The sequence below is a fragment of the Eufriesea mexicana genome, unplaced genomic scaffold (assembly GCF_001483705.2).
Source record: "Eufriesea mexicana isolate 0111107269 unplaced genomic scaffold, ASM148370v2 scaffold1992, whole genome shotgun sequence".
Classification (NCBI taxonomy): domain Eukaryota; kingdom Metazoa; phylum Arthropoda; class Insecta; order Hymenoptera; family Apidae; genus Eufriesea; species Eufriesea mexicana.
Genome location: NW_016910066.1, coordinates 448613 through 467112, shown reverse-complemented (window position 1 = coordinate 467112; position 18500 = coordinate 448613). Strand labels below are relative to the sequence as shown.

At 24.7% G+C, this 18500-nt stretch overlaps 3 protein-coding genes across 3 annotated transcripts; 1 reads left to right on the top strand and 2 right to left on the bottom strand.

Annotated features, from left to right (window-relative positions):
• Positions 1–2639: 2639 nt before the first annotated feature.
• On the bottom strand, positions 2640–7352 carry mts (protein phosphatase 2 catalytic subunit mts). The gene is made up of 6 exons (XM_017902743.1): positions 7087–7352; positions 4513–4722; positions 4113–4376; positions 3863–4035; positions 3622–3729; positions 2640–3536 (listed from the first exon to the last, which is right to left on the bottom strand). Exons 1-6 carry the CDS (start codon positions 7186–7188, stop codon positions 3464–3466), a joined length of 930 nt encoding a protein of 309 aa, XP_017758232.1. The 5' UTR covers positions 7189–7352; the 3' UTR covers positions 2640–3463.
• A 4054-nt stretch (positions 7353–11406) lies between these two features.
• LOC108549409 (protein phosphatase 1 regulatory subunit sds22) lies at positions 11407–12857 on the bottom strand. The gene is made up of 5 exons (XM_017902771.1): positions 12720–12857; positions 12536–12636; positions 12247–12443; positions 11651–12122; positions 11407–11580 (listed from the first exon to the last, which is right to left on the bottom strand). The coding sequence occupies exons 1-5, from the start codon at positions 12730–12732 to the stop codon at positions 11407–11409; spliced, it is 957 nt and encodes a 318-aa protein (XP_017758260.1). The 5' UTR covers positions 12733–12857.
• A 1964-nt stretch (positions 12858–14821) lies between these two features.
• Positions 14822–18115, top strand: Trf2 (TATA box binding protein-related factor 2). The gene is made up of 4 exons (XM_017902769.1): positions 14822–15136; positions 16309–16559; positions 17654–17748; positions 17877–18115. Exons 1-4 carry the CDS (start codon positions 14849–14851, stop codon positions 18113–18115), a joined length of 873 nt encoding a protein of 290 aa, XP_017758258.1. The 5' UTR covers positions 14822–14848.
• Positions 18116–18500: the final 385 nt, after the last annotated feature.

Here is an 18500-nt window from a genome sequence, read left to right as displayed (position 1 = left end):
GTCTAATGTGACTATTCTAAAAAAGTGTATGTAATGATAATTATAATGTAGACACTGTAATTTCAAGTTTATAAGTAGTTTATAAATAAATTTATTTTTTTAATTATCCTTTTTAAATTTTTTAATTATTTTTCGTTAATTAGAAATAAGGGAAAAATATAAATTATTGAAATAATTATGGAAAGTATAATTCCAATTACTTAACAATATATAAGAAAAAATAAAATATTTTTAAGCGTTGATATGAAGTTGATATTACATATTCTGAAAAACAAATAGGAAAAGAAATTGGTAAAGTTATTAATGGCAAAATAAATATGTTACTACTGTTAGTCATTATTAATATGATTGTGTGAAGCTTAAAGTTATTACAAGTTTTAAAAAATTCTGTCTTAAAAATTAAATTTCTGTCGTAAAATTACAATTGAAAAAATTAATATAATATGAATAATAAATTGTTAGTAATTATATATAACACTTATCAATTAATTATAAAATGGAGAATATTTTATAATACTTCGAAATATTTTGTATCTTATGAACAGCATTCATTACCATATCATTGAGCAAAGATATTCTTTGCTATACTGTCCAAATAAGTTAAATATAGAAGATACTTAAAATATTAAGAAGTCGTCATGTCATAAAAATCTTATTACAAACTAAAAATTATACTAAAATATTTTGGACACAGAGTGTATTAATAAAACACTTTTGGACATATGTTCATATGAATTTCTTTTATTGATTTAATTTTTTGAATACATTGTATCAATTTAGTACCAATTTCACAACACTTGGTATAGTAATTTGCCACATTTTAAACTCAATGTTTCATTATCTATAAGATATTGAATATTTATAGTTAGTCAACTATGCACTGTAATAAATAATTTTGCTCATTAATAGTTTAATTTGAAATGTTTATTTTTCAATTTAAAACTTACTTTTTTAAAGTCTTTATACGTTAAAATACATGTGTATAATTATTTATGTATTAGCCTTGCTCATCATATATCTTGCATTACGGTAGTTCAATGTGTAAAAATGATATAAAATGATGATAACATTTCTTTATTTTTCTAGCTTCTGTAATATAATGAGACGACATAATATCAGTTTAAGGCATATTGTTTACCTTGCTTTAGCAAGCTAGTTTAAACTTTGTAACTTAATATTTTGAAGATACATAAGATCTGAAATCAGGGACGCCTGCTGAAAGTTAAAAACCAAATGCACATACATAATTCACAGTTGTATGAAGCATTATTTATGATTAATATAAAATCTTGCAAAAGATATTGTAAAATATATTACGTCAAATTGATATATACAATGTAGTCTGTATGTGATATATAATAATTATATACACTTATAAACTGATTACATTACCCTGAATTTATGTACATAACAAATAAATTTTAAACATTTGAAGTTTTAATTTGAATTTATGCATGTGCATTGGTAATCGATCAATCAGCTTTCAATCAAAGCATGATCTTTTTTAGCTTAATTTGATTATAATCACTTTGTAAAAATCTGCATGTAGGCACATAAAATTCAATGCCAAAATTAAAGTGAAACAAAAAAAAGCCTAGGTGTATGGTTTCTACAATTGAAAGAAAATATTTGATTTAATGTCACCTTATTTAAAATAAAATTTGACAAATGAAAAAATAATGAAGTTGTAAAATATTGAATTTCTAAGAGTTAATAAATTTATTTGTGATACTGAAATTTATCCATTGCATGAAATATTTTAAGAAGACAATAAATAGAGCGAATACAAAATTAACTATACAAGCTCTAAGATCTATTACTGATTTTTCTAAAAGACATATTTCTAATTACCTCATTTACTTCTGTTATAATACTATGATTTTCTTTTCACTTTATATAGGAAATCTTATCCTTATTCTTTTCATTATAACCCGGAAAATATGTGTAATATATAATATATAAAACAAAAATGAAAAAATGCTTAGCCCTGCATCATGTAGAAAAGGTTGCTGTATCCACAATATTATGCTTTCTGTGCTATTTTCTTTTACATTTACAGTCTTAGTAAATTACTATAGTGTGCATCTATACATTTTTCATTTTTTTTTCGCTTTATTGCTACTACTGTATCATTTAATTATGCGTATATTCAAATTACATGCTTACTTCTATGAAATTATGTACTCTGCGAATACACTCAATGCTCGTGTATACAATGTTTGTGTATTGACGAGTATGAATGTGAGTTAAACTCATTTAACTTGCATTACACATGTTTATTTATCAGAAGCATCATTTTATACCTATTAATTAGTAAAAAAGTTGTCGGAAGTTTCACAAGCAATTAACTTTCAATTTAATGATTGTGAATGCATGAATTCATACAGTATAAAGTGTGTTTCACTTAGGAAGTCTTGATAGGATTGATGCAAAAGTTTTTTTTTTACCCTTAAATTATAAAACTTAAGATGATTGTACATTTATATTTAATATAAACATTTGAAAACTGTATATATGCGAGCAGGTTTCAAAATTAAAGAAAAAAGCGGTGAGCATAACTGAAATAAAATAAATGCTAAGGAATAAATATAATTGATGAGCTTGCACTAAATTATATTTTTAAGATGGTTATAAAAATATGACTTATACAAATTATATTTTGATCTATTTAATGAAACAACATCAATACTATAAGCAAAATTATTGACTGCTATGATTCTGATGAATTATTATGTGTAATGCTATATTACAATCATTAACAAAATTCACTAAAGAATTTATTGAATTGTTTATATGGCACAATTTGTATATGCCGAATTTTACTGTTGCATCAACCCTCTTTTTATTTCCTTTAAGTGGAACATTTCATGCTCCATTCACACTAATAATTATGTGACACTCTCTTAAATATAAACTATTATCATTTTGATACACTTTTTAAAACCTTAAACAACATTATTTCTATCCAGTACACGCAACAAATAATTTTGCCCGTATAAAAAGTTTTTCAATAAATTAATATTTGTTCAAGGTTTCAAAACCGTATCATACACATATTTTTGTTCGCACTACTTATTATGTTCATTTCTTTTGTTTTGTTTCTTGATAATAAAAATACAAGCAATACAATGAAAGTTGTAGAACTCAATGCGATACGTGAATTTTAATTGGTAGGTGTGTACATTATTGTTTGTTTTTTCTCTATTTGTATACAATTAATGTTGTGTCTACATGTATGGTGTGGGACACACGCAAAATACTCGGTTGTGTGTTCCGTCTCTCAACAAGACACCACAAAGTGAGTCATGATATAATACTTGAGACTATAATGTAATGTGTAAGGATAGTTGGAACCTCACACTTTTATTGATGTTCTATCATAAATTATGTTCAGTGGCATTGCTATAAAGTCTGAATCATTTCCATACCCCTACCTTAATAGATAACTCAGGGGTTTGACACTTTACAAGAAATAGTCTGGTGTCCGCCTAGTAACATGTGGTTCACCGCGTCTTGGAGCTGGGTCAAATTGAAGGCTAAAAAAGTATAAAACAAAACCAAAATTATATAAAAATTTTGTTCACTTGTCACTTCATATATCATAAATTTTTTTTTACTTACAATGAATATTTTAAAGCATCATCTAATTCCATAATTGCAGCTTGATTTCCACAACGATAGCAATAATTAGGTGCTGAGAAAATAGTTACAACATTACGATCATGACACCTGTAATAATAAATACATGTATGTATGGGATAAAAAATTCTTCAATAATACTATAATATTTATTAAAGCATTCCATATAATGCACAAATACCATACAAACTAAATCATAAGTAAACAATTCCAATAAATATACCAATTGTAACCCTCCATAACTAATTGATGTGCTCGTGATACTAATGTCAGGCCATTAGAATGATTAAAAGTTTCTGAAATGTCTTGTCCAAAAGTATATCCTGCTCCACGAGGAGAAATACCCCACCCTCCTCTATCATCTGGATCTGACCACAAAAGATCACACATGGGACCCTAAAATGACATGGATAACATTTTATATATTTTTCATTTTTTCTTTTTAAACTTAAAAAATAAATAAAAATACTGACCTCATGTGGCACTTCTTGAAGACGATCTAGGGCACGTATATGATCTAAAGTATCGATCGATGGTGATAAACCACCATGTAAACAAAATATTTGACCATCCACCAGTGCAGTTAATGGTAAATAATCAAATAAATCCGTAAAGAATTTCCATACATTGGCATTGCCATATTTACGTAAACATTCATCATAAAATCCATATACCTGTGTGATTTGTCTTGATTCATGATTACCTCTTAAAATAGTTATTCTTTCTCTATATCTGACCTATGAAAATAAGACTTTATTAGGTAATATAAAAAGAAAAAAAAATTCATAATATCATTTTATTTATTTTAGTGTCATAAAAATAATTTCATATTTTCATATCCCATTTATAGATATTTATTTAAAAGAATCTTACCTTGAGTGCAACAAGCAAGGTAACAGTTTCAACGGAATAATAACCACGGTCTACATAGTCACCCATAAAAAGATAATTTGTATCTGGAGATTTGCCTCCTATTCTGAACAGTTCCATTAAATCATGAAACTGTCCATGTACATCTCCACATACTGTTACAGGACATTTTACTTCTTGTACATTAGATTCTTTAGCTAAGATTTCTTTTGCCTTAAAGTACACACAAAAGTACATTAATTTTCATATTACTTGTTATTATTATATACAAATTTGACCACAATACAAGAATTTTTATATACAATTTATAAATATATAATTGAACGATTTCAAATTAAAAGATAAAATAATTTAATGATCTATCAAATGTTCATAATATTATGGAAGTAATGATATTAACGGTATATAAAAGTTGTTATAAGAAGCAGAACACTTAAATATCTCTGCTACAATTGAGGATAGAAGAAAATGTCCAAAACAGATATAATAATGTCCACGATGACAAACATATGTTTTATTCAATATTATTTTTATAATTATTTAGAAGTGATTAATATATATATATATTCTTTTTCTTAAACTACTATCATGTAGTTTTAACTTTATGGAATTATAATCAATGTTCAATGATCTAATATGATCTTAAAATAATCATGAATTCAAATATTATTATTTTGTTATTTGATCATCAGGTTAACAAATTTGCTCACAAGAAACATTAATATATATAATATGGTTTCTTCATAGTAATAATGTGATATTTAAAATATAGGAACATGTAAAAAAATGTAATAATATAAAGATACTAATATACAAAATCTATTATTTCTGTTGAATTGCTAAGATAATTTATTGATTTACCATGTACCAATGACAATAATAATAAAAGTCAATCTGATTTACATTTATGCTAACAGACATAAATTTAATTTATAATTTATTTAAATTACTTACATTTTTCATGTGTTACAAAAAATACTATATATGGACAATTACTAATAATCACATTATTTATCTTATTCTACTTGAATTCAACTCATGAAGAAAACTGAAAAATAATATTTACAGTGAACAACCAATTATACTACAGAAAATTGAAGAAAAAATAATTCAATTTTATGTATTCATTTTATAGATAATGAAAGATAAAATTGAAAGAACACGTAGAATGACTCTTTTTAAAATATGATTAAATGCTTGTATTACTATAGAAGATTATTATTTTGAACGTTTATAATACCACATTTATATACAGTAAAATAATTTTTAATATTAATGTTTCCTTTGACTGAACTTTTGAATTTAAGGTTATTTCAAGGTCATGATATATTAGGTCATTGAACTTATCTCGATATTTGTTAAAATATAGTACAATTAAAAGTACATGATACTATTTTAAAAAATTAATAATGACCTTCAAATAACCTTAAAAACATCAAATAAAAAATTGGTTTATACTATTATATTTATCACATTAAATAATATAATTTTTATCTTAAACATATCTTTATATCTTTAATTCCAAGAGATATTTAGATGTTTTATTTTTCATAACCAACCCTATATTAAATAGCACTATAAGAAATAATAAAAAAAATTTTGTTAAATACTGCAAATTTTAAATAAAAGGTATATTGATATAAATATTACTATTAATTGCACTGCCATCTAAAATAGCTTAATAATAACATTAATTAGTATAACTTACATGGAAGATATTGAAAATATCTTCACAAATACATTGACAATATCAGATAATACAATAGATTAAAACAATGATTCATCAACATGTAATTAGCTTTCATTTTCTTCCAAATATGAAACAGTTTTAGTAAATTATTGTAAGATATTAAACATACTTGTAACTATTAACTAAATATCATTTATATGCTGAATATTAAAATTCAGTAATTATTTTACTTTGTACATGTATAAAGGACAAATATATTTTCTTACTTATAATAATAAATACTATTATTTTTCAAATTTTAGTTCATAAGCTAATAATATAATTGTAATAGTTGAAAACTGTAGAATACAATGATTAAATATTTTTCGATAATTATTTACGTATTAGTATTACATACACAAACATCTCGAAGAAGAAAGTAATAGAATAAGATAATTTCAACGTAATATCACAGTGTTTTGGACATTGAAGCGTGAAAATTAAAGTGCACTTTACATGCCGGAAGAAATCTTGTTTGGAAAGTAAAAATAGAATCGTTGGCTGATTCGACAAGCTTGCTAAGTTTTACAAGCACGAACAAGTTGCAGTGTAAGTCTGAATAGCGGAGAACACAGTGGTTTTTGTAGCGTCTAAGTACGATTAAGGAAAACACAAAGTAAAACTGAACTTGGCAAAAACGCGAAACGTAAAATATCGATAGTTTTTTTTCTATACATACAACATATTCAAATGTATCGCAATGAAATTTGTAATGACACGTCAAATTATGCTAGTTGGTCTCGGTAAAGTACAAATAAACGAACATAAAACAACATAATGAAATTAATTTTGATTTAGAAGTTGCACAAAAAAGTTGACGTGGTAATGATGTTTAACTGATGAAGTACCTTGTCGCACAGAGATTTTACTTGGCTTTCTGTTAGTTGTTGGCAGTTATTTAATTGTTCTATCCACTGGTCGAGTTCTTTCAACGACGCCCTTTCCTCCATCGTACAAATCTACGTGAAGTCTACGGATAACCCGCACTCTTAGCACATGTAATAAAAGTAAAGCGAGTCCGTCTCGTAAACTAAATCATTCGGTTTTACTGGAAAAGCTTCTTAACACAAATATCCCGATCCAGCACACACTCACAAAATGGCCGATTGCAAGTACTGACGGTGACGTCACACTCAATTCATGCGTGCTTCACTAGCTATAACCTGGATTATCACGCTGGCCAATCACGTTTGGCGTTTATCCTACTTGAACCAATCGCATGTCGATTTTACTTGTGTCGCATGTATACTATTGTACACTGTGCAACTATGACTGCATCGTTTTAACGACAATGATTACGTTTCTCTTGGAAACATTAGAGCCTTACAATGACGTATATAAATGTGAGATAAAATCGGACAAAACTAAAAAAAATATATGAATATAAAACATATGGTAGTTTTCAAGTTTCATCGTGGATTTAATGTTACGTCTGACACTCAACCATTTGACACCAATTACATTTGTCTCGTTACCATATCAACATGAAAGCTTTCTGAATTTTATCAATATGATAATTATTAAAATATCAAATTTATTTAAAAATAATTACAAAATAAAATGGTAGTTTTCAAAACACAATCGATTACATCTGCTTGAATTTAGTCGCGAGTCAAAATGATTACGAATCCAGGAGATCATTTTTCGAACATACCAGTAATATTATTTCGATTTTACCTTCTCACAAAATTAATTTGACCAATATTTGTTTAATTTTATTGATATTACATTCTTAACGCCTTTGTGTTTATGTACGAATTTTAAAACAAATATATTTAATTTAACGAGTAATGAAATAGAAATAAATTTAAAATAAAATTTTTATTATATAAATCCATTTTATCTTACTATGTATATAAATTAAAATTTAATTGTAAAAGTGTTAGAATTTCTTTTTTCTTTAATTTCTGTAATTTGGTAAACTTATATTGAAAAAAAGCACAGAAAGGTCTTTTATTTTAATCATAACTTAAGTTTCGTAATTAATTTAAAGAAAAAATGTAATAATTAGTAATTCTGCAATAAAAATCGTCTTAATTTATACTATATTATATGTTTTGTTGCATGCATTTAAATATTTTCTTTGATTTTGTTGATGAAAAGACTTTTTTGATTATTAAGATAAAAAAATATAAGAAAAGAGAAAAAGAAGAAAATTGGAGAAACAATGAAAAAAGAAAGAAAAGATAATTAGAAAAGTGATATGAGTTATAGTACTAATTATTTTTATTTTTATTGATATTATATTAAATGATTTAAACATTGTTTTTTTTGTTTGTTTATTACAAACTATTTTATTGATTTCATAAACCAAAAGTTTTATTTGGTTTTGTAATTAAATGTTTCATATGTCTATAATATATGTCTATTGAAAATGTAATTTTATAATTTAAAATATTCACTATTAATATTTAATTAATATTCAATACAATAAATGTTTATTACGTATTTTACAGTTTACCTATAAGCTGGAAGCCTATATTATAAATATATTAAAACATGATGTTATAAAATATTTAAAAAAAATGAAAATGTAATCAATAATGTTAGTATGCTATTATGATAAAACTTCAAGATGATTATTTCATTTCATATCTATGTTTAAAACAATAAAGTATCACGTTGATTAAATTCCGCAGACTATTAAATTAAAAACATTTCTAATTAAAATTTATATTACTCTAGATATGTTATATTTCAAATAATAACATTTATAGTAATAAATAACAGTTGAAATAATTTTACTTTGCCAAGACGAAATTAGAATTAGAACTAAGGTTACATACAGTTGCTCATGAAAGTATTCGAACACTATATTTAAAAGAAATTCTGATTTTATATTTGTGTGCACATAAAGAATAACGAATTCAGCGTGCAGTAATTTTTTTTATTAGCAGAAAATGATTTCGAGGGGGTAAAATCAGCAACTAGTTTTAACAATTTTTTTGATTCTTAGGCAGGATCACACGGAGAAATTTTTACTATAGAGTGATAGATCGCCAAAAGTTAAACATTTTTTATTCAAAAAGCTTTTTCTATCTCGCATCGTTATATAGTTACATCTAAAAAAATAGAGATCGGTCTGTAATTTTGAGTAAGGATTTAACCACGTGAAGTAATATCTATAAATAAAAAAAATTGAACCGTGTGTAACTCGTTATTACATTGTTTATAGGGTAAGTCACGCAACAATGTTATTTGAACTTTTTTGTGAACTATTTGTTGTATGAAAAAATGTTTCCACTGAAAATTATTTGGTATCAAGAGCAACATACAATTCAATAGTTATTTTTTCATTTTACCAAAATATAAGGGTCCCCTTAAGTTTTTAACTATAATATGCAACATTTGATGTCATTTGAATGCCATGGAATACAGAATCAAAAATTATGGGGTCAAAACTTAATAGTTATCGAGATAATCTTCAGTTATTTTTAATATAATAAATGTTCAAAATGTTTCTTGTAATTAATATAAGTACATAGACAATTAACCAATATATTTAATATACATCTAATATACTTGTTTCTGGACTTATACTACTACATGTTCTAATGATGCAGTCTTTCATATCTTCAAAAATTATAGGCAACACGTGATTCACATAATTTCTTACATGTCCTTAAAGATAATAATTAGGTGGTGTTAAATAATTAGAAATCATGAACAAGCATCATATCTTGCATTACGATATTGTTAACTTCAATTATTATAACGAAAGTATTTGTTATGTCATTGTTAAGTTTGTATTGTCAGACTTATTGTTACAAAATTAATTTATACAATATTAATATGGAAGATCTTGCATATTTGAAAATATTCAGACAAGCATTAATTTCTCATTCACAAGTTTTGCCATATTTTAATTAAGAATATCTCGGTATCTATTAATTTCTGACTTCATATACTTCAATAATTTTTTATTTTAAATTAAATAAACATTCAAATGACACAATCAAATGTTGCACATTGCAGTTGAAAAACTTAAGATAACTTCAAATCCTGATACAAAAATGAAAAAATAAAAAGTAGTTATTACATTGTATGCTCCAAACAATTTTTGCAGAAAACATTTTTTCATAGAATAAATAGTTTACAAAAAAATTCAAGTGATGTAGTTGCATGACTTAGCCTGTATATCAAATTATATATAGGAATACCTAAACATACTATAATAAATACAATAAATGATAATACTTATCCTTCTTTTACTTAAATTTTAGTCAGACTGTCATTGTATGTTTGTAAATATCTTCCATGTATTATATTCTAGAAAAATTAATAAAAAGTTTTTGTTATATGATCATAAATTTTGTTAACATTTGAAGTATTACTAAGATTTATGATAATAAAGCTATTTTCACCATAAGTTCAGTCAAGTAATTTTCAATAAATATTACAATGATTTATTTTGTAGTTTAAAAAAAAATTAAATAAGATTCGATCTTTTAATGAATGAAATAATGTAATTTATAAATGAAAGGTACTTAAGAAGTACACACTTACATAATCTTAATATATTTCACATATACACATTACTAAGAATAAAATTACAGTATAAGATGTAATATTATTAAATGGAAGAAGATATAGTGCATAAAGTCAATCAATTATAATTAATTAAATTATAATGAAATTATTCACTTTACAGCAACACTGAAATTTGAAAGAAATGCATTAAGTATTCTATAGTGAACAATCTAAATAGAAACTGAAATGTTTTATTTTAAAATAATGTAATTTTAATATTTTTACAAAAAGAAAAAAAAAAAGAAAAGAAAAAGATATAGAGATACAAACAGAACATAACATTCTTTCATTTAAACTCAAAAAATTTTAAAACAATTATTTCTAACCATTTATATTGTATTTCTATTGAAAATTTATATTTTTGATTATTCGAAATAATGATAAATTTGCATTGTTTAATAAATATTAGGAGGATTATTAATAAACTGTAAAATGTAAAATATAAAAAAGGGGAATGCATTACTATTTAAAAAGCTGTAATTATTTCATCATACCTTTCAATATTTAAGATTGAGGATACATTTCTGATTTATCGACTAAAAATAACATTTTAAAGTAGTAGTAAAATGTGGTAAGCATCAATATCCATAGATATAATTCAAACAATTATCAAAGAGATCTTTGCAAAGTGATATTGCCTATTTGCAAAGTGTTGCATCTAATTGAATAAGCCATGGCAGTAATAATTTAATTTTTCTTCTATAATTTGGATCTTTGGCAACAGGATTATGTTCTAAATACACAGTTTGTAATTTTTTATTAACTACTAAATTTTCTACAGATGTCCACTTCTCAATTTCATTGTTGTTTATCTGAAAAATACATCATATATTAAAAAATCAAATAAATAAAGATATATGCAATTCTTAATTATACTTTTACCCAAAAGTCTTCTAAATCCACAAGATGTTCAATGTTTTCAATCTTTGTTATTTTATTATTTCCTAAGTCAAAAGTTGTTAATTTTAGACAATTCGATAATCCTTCAATGGATGTTATTCCATTTTCAGATAAATATAGCTGATCCAGATTCTTTAATTCACTTAGATTCTCTATTTTTATAATGCGATTACTTTGAAGACTTAATAATTGAAGATTTTTTAAACAACCTAAGTTCTCAATTTTTGTTATTTTATTTTTACCAAGGAATAAACTTGTTAAATTTTCAAGTCCTTCAAGATTAGCTATCTCTCTTATTTTGTTATCACCTAACTCAAGAGTTAAAAGATTTTTCAAGTGAGATAGATTTTCAATGCACTGAATTTTATTTGATGACAGAAACAACTTTTGTAAATTCAGTAAGTTTTCTAATCCTTCTATCTTTCTAATACGATTGAAAGATAAATCTAGAAGTCTGAAAGTAGAATAATTTTATATCAGAATTTATTTATGTTAAAGATATATAAGATACTATTATTATATGTTTATTATAACAAAAATTTTATATATTATATAATTATATAAAATATATAACATACTCTAAATTTACAAGAGTATCTAAATTTTCTATAACAGCAATTTGATTATCCCTTAACTCTAACTCAACCAAAGTTGTAAGTGTATCAAGATTTTCAATTTTCTTTATCAGGTTCCATGTAAAACATAATTTACGTATTTTGCTTAATGGTTCTAACATTTCTAATTTTGTTAATCGTGAGTGATTGAAATCTAATTCCTACAACATTAACAAAATAATTATACATATAACAAATGTAATACTGGAAATTTTCAAGTTGTTATCAATAATAAAAAATAATAAAAACGAACTTCGCTATCAGGATCTGTGATAAGAATCTTTTCTGGTTCTTCATTCTCGTCATTTTCATTCTCTCCTTCAATTTCAGCTGAACCTTCGCTTTTATTATCCTCTAAAATACAAACATATGTTTATGATAATTATGATTTTTCATATTTTTATTGATGATCATGTTACAATAAACAATTATTGTACCATTGTTTGCCATTATTACAAGATGAAATTAATGATAATTTCAACAATGTAATTAATAAGTTCAGCTTAAAACTGTGTAAAAAATTGATTATACAGTTTCATAAAAGTCTTGCATTAAATGTAGAATGAACTACTGTATTCGTTTGACAGTTTTAAATTGTATAAACTTTATACTGTAGCGAATTCTACACCATCTCACAAATGTGATTGTGAACTATTATATTGCGTAAATGACAATTACATCGTATATATTGTAAAAGTTTCTCAGGGTTTGTTCTTAGTTTTTACACTTTTTACAATGATCAGTAGTTTAAGTAAAATTATTTTAAAACATTTACTTAAACAAAATTGAAAGGTTAATAATGAAAAATTAGTATTAATTTGTATCATTTAAAAAAAAGATTTTTTTTTGTTATATTTTGTCGTTTTTTTGAAAATAGTAATTTCATGTTACAAAAGAAATATGAAACATTTTCAACAAACGATAAGAAATTTATATAGAACTTGTTTAATGAAGACACTTATCGAGTATAGATTCCACAGTATCGATTTAGAAGACTTAAGATTAGTTTATATATATCGACATTGTATTATTACAAAACGTATTAAATTGTGTAAAATTATTATTTCTATTATTAATTACTTTCATAATTAATGAAAATACTTCCTTATAAAATGATTTTAAAGAGATAAAAAATTTACTAGGTTTATATCTGAATTCTAGAATAAATCTAGGGAATTTTTTAATGGCGATATTTAAATTCATTGATAATATTTTTATTTTGATATTTAACATGTCTATAAATAGAGAAAGTAACATTTATTTAAATACTAATGCCAAATAAAGAATATATTTCTGTAATATATAGTAATGTAACGTAAATTAAAAATGTTTATTAAAAAAATTGTACGTTAATATTTTATTGATGAGTATTCCCTTTTATGTATCATTGCCGCGTCCGTGACTTTGATCAGTAGCTAGTCTAGTGAAAGATGGCCGAAAACAATGGCAGTGATTATTGAGCTAACTTTGCGTTCTCCTAGTACTTGTCAACAAAGAAGTTATCTTTAATTAAAAAGTAACTGAAGCATACAACATAGTTACACGTGAGTATGATTTTTATTCTGTTTGTCGTTATTGATTAAGATTTTAACCTTCTCATTTAGTACTATAGTCATTTAACGCTGTAAGGAATAGCAATTGTGCTTTTCATCTTTTCTTACTGTCATCTCGTCTTACATTACAAAAATCATTTCGAACGTTTTTTAACATATTCGAAATATATTTTCCCAAAATTTTCGTTAGATATTCATGTGGTTTCACGAATATCGTATCTCTTAAATCTTCGTTCATTTTTACGATCTTTCAGTTGTAGTCATTTAAAAACTATTTTATAGAATTTTAACTTAACTTTCTTTGAAAATTTGTTATCTTTCTTAATTAAAATTAATACATCCTTTAGAAAATATAATCATGCATGTATCATATACCATTTATGTGAGGTAACATTGATAATAATGATTTTACGTGATGTTGTTTTATATAAAATATTATTAATTATTTTATTTTTTATATACGAAGAAGAGTAAGCTTTATTTTGTACTATGGAAATAAGAATTTTTGTAAGAAATATTACATTTTTCAGTTATTATTTTTGTATAATCTTTCAAGTTTTTTACATTTAACTATATAATATAAATAGAAAATCACAAAAAATTATAAAATATGAATTTAAAATTTTAAAAACTAAAAAGTACAAATCTAATTTTAATTTTGAAGTTAAAGTATAAATTGATTTAAATAATATTTCGATAAATTGCAATAATATGTTATACTATATTTAATTAAATAAATTAATATTATTATAAATTAACGGCTTAGATTTTTTGTGTAATAATAAAAAAAATGTGAATTTTATTTTACAATATTTATATTAAAGTAAATAAAGTGAAAAATAAAATTTTTATCTTTCAAAAATTATTTTCTAAATTAGTAATAATAAAGGATTGTATTGTACTTGATAATATATAGTTCTATTGATTTCTGTTTCTATGTTAAATTATGTACAAACAATGAAAAGAAAATTATTAAAATTATAAATATCATTATTGTCTTTTAGGTATATATTATGGCAACTGCTATTCAAAAGAATGGCATGAAACCTTTAACAAATACATCAAGAAATCATGTAGAGGATGTAAAGAATTTAGATAATACAAAAATATGTAAAGAAGAAAAAGATGAAAGGATATTTGATGGACAAATCCAACCTTACGTCGAGCCTCATGAGCAGGAACCTCGTGAACTGGATATTGTTATCAATAATGTAGTTTGTAGTTTCAGTGTTAGATGCCATTTAAATTTACGAGAAATTGCATTAAATGGATCTAATGTAGAATATAGAAGAGAAAATGGGGTATGTTTTAAAATAATCTTTCTTCTTCTTTTTGTAACAAGTTATTCCTATATAATACACTTTAATAATGCGTAATACATTTAATTATCTTAATTATATGTACATTTTTTATTGATTTGCAATTAATATATTTTTAATTTCTATCAAAATTTGCACGTAGAATACATAAATAATGTTTTAATGAAATATATACTGTGTTCTAAACATTGAATAAAATCATAAGAAATATTAATATTTAGAATAACGAAAAGAAGTGCAATTAATAAGTACAAAGATATTAAGCTGTTTGTTATAAATAATTTATAAATATTTATATTTAATTTTCCACAATTAATGATAAAAAATTGTAATCAATTATTTAACACGTTAAGTGCCACACTGGTCCCTGCAGACTGGCACCACACTTTTCGTTTCCGTTACAGTGATGCGTATAGACCGATCGCTGGATTTTGTTTTAAGCTACGTTACCTTGTCGGTCTGACCATAACTTTCGACTGCTAGATGATCCGACTATACAGTGACGTTGATTTTTAGGCTGGAATATTAATTCAATAGATGTATTACGTTCTGAATCTGACACATCAAATTACAAAGGCTAAAAAAAATCTTGTGAAAATATTTGAAAAAATTGCTTTAACGAACGAAGTTGTACTATATCCTTTATGAAACTTGTTTCTTTATCATTTGTTGATACTCACGCATCAAGCGTATCTTACCGCTTGGTAATTTCAAGTAATTGCAAATGGAATATGACGGAAAGTCGGCATGGAACTTAACGTGTTAATAAAAAGATATAATTTCTAATTATATTCCTTTCCTAGATTATGTAAAACATTTTATTATTTTATTATAATTTCAATTTATTGGTATGATATGATAATGATAATAATTATGATAGAATGTTAATTTTTATTTGGGAGTATAACTAACATTTAATGTATATAAAATCAGAGATATTAAAATATGTTGAAAATACCATAATTTGTTTTAAAGTCAGTAAAGTAATAATTCAGTTTTAAAACTAATATGTATACTTATTTTACATTTTAGAAATGTAATTATTTTACAGTTTAAAATGATGAAATTTTATAATCAAATAAAAAAATTTGATCTTGAAGAATATTCAATAGTATTTATAGACAGTATTTTTGGTATATGTATGCATGTTGCAGATGATAACTATGAAATTAAGGAGACCTTATACTACAGCTTCTATATGGTCTTCTGGTAAAGTAACATGTACCGGTGCAACTAGTGAAGTCCAAGCAAAGATTGCAGCTCGTCGCTTTGCTCGTTCTCTTCAGAAACTTGGATTTAAAGTACGATTTAACAATTATAGAGTGGTCAATGTATTAGGTACATGCTGTATGCCATTTGCAATTAAAATAACATCATTTTCATCATGTCATAAAGAAAATGCAGAGTGAGTATATCTATTTGTATATGTGTGCATATTTTATTGTATGTAGGATATCTAGATAAGAATGGTAGAATATGCCAGAGAATTGAAGTAATCAAAAACATCATTTTACAAATTTTATTTGGTATAAGGCAAAACATTGCATGATATAAATTAGGTTTGTTTACAAAAGGGGTCCCTTATACTGTTTAGTTGCCTACTACCATTGTCAATTGTAAGAGACAGGCATTATTTAGAAAGAGACTAAGGTCATGCTCCATCACCATGTACTATCATTGACATTATACATCTCCTAAGAAACTTTGAATCAAGATGGTGGAGGTGGAGTAGGTGATCCCCTCTAAACTCTGGAATTTAGCTTGTACAAGTTTGGTATAAATAATATTTTTGTAAGTGGAGTAGCAGGGAAATTTTCTATTTTAAATGATAATTATTTTAATTAAATATTGATGAGTACAATTCAGCTTCATTTATTTATGTTATTTTGTATGATTTAATATTTTTATTTTTTTAATCTGCAATAATATTAAATATAAATATAATTATTTTAATTGCAAGGTATGCTGATAATATAAGGTGCATAAAATAGTAAGGAGTATCACCTGGTAATTTGAACAGCATAAGGGAAGATAAGAAACTTGGTCTTTGTTCTTACTAAGCAGCCAACAAGTATCAATTAGCTGTTGATGTTTATTTAACTTCTTAAGATATTTATGATGAATTTACGATTTTGTATTAAACTAAATAATCTTGTGTGGCAGATTACTAAATTCATTTTATCAAATATCATTATGATATAAATTAAAAATATAAGGTTTCATTTAAAAAATTAATTTAGAATTGAAATTTAATGCATTGTATTATCTGCAAAACTATTATTTGTCACATAATGTCATATAATGTCTCTCTTTATATCAAATAATTTTTATAAAATCATTTTTCTTATTGCATCAGACTCTTAGATATTTCGTCATTTTTCTTTAACATCTAATACATAATTATCGAAATATAAATATTAAAACTGATTTTGACTTACATTTCAGTTATAATATATTATTTTCATTTAAGAATATTTATATAATATTGATTTTGTTTAGTTATGAACCAGAACTGCACCCTGGTGTCACATATAAACTAAAAGAACCAAAAGCTACATTAAAAATATTTTCTACTGGAAGTGTCACTGTAACAGGTTTGTATTATTATTAAAGTAATTCATTCTAATTGTATATTAAAATTGAAGATAAAAATGTATTATTATTACTTCCATTTTAATTTGAATCATTTTGTTCATTGAGTAAAATGAAATAAATATTACAGCTCCTAATGTTGCTGCTGTCCAAGCTGCAATTGAATATATTTATCCACTAGTCTATGAGTTTCGTAAAGAAAGAACTGCAGAAGATGAACTTGCCTTAACAACAAAGAAACGTAGAATGGGGCTAAGTAAAAGAAGTCGCGATGAGTTCCTACATGATTCAGATTATATATATGATACCATTTTCTCTGACGAAGAGGAAGAAGAAGAAGAGGTTGAGAGTGATGTCAGTTGGGACTGAGCAATTTATTTTGCTGCTTCTTTGTTAATTGTGAAACTGTTATATTTACATCTTCTTTTTCAAGAAAAAGAAAAAAATAGATACATACTGCTTTGTGTACAAAAGTGTTATCATAAAGAGTGAAGTGAAGCATTCAATTTCTCTTAGTGAAAAAACAATGTGTGAGTGCTAGAGACAAATATGCACATACAAGTGCTTTAATTATGATCATACTAATATTGAATCAACTGAACTGAATTTCATCATCAAAACAATATCATCATAATTTACTTTCATTAGTGATATATATAGATATATATATACGTACATAGATACATTCATATATATACACACACGCGCGCGCGCGCGCGTACACACACAACACACACTCACACATATATACACA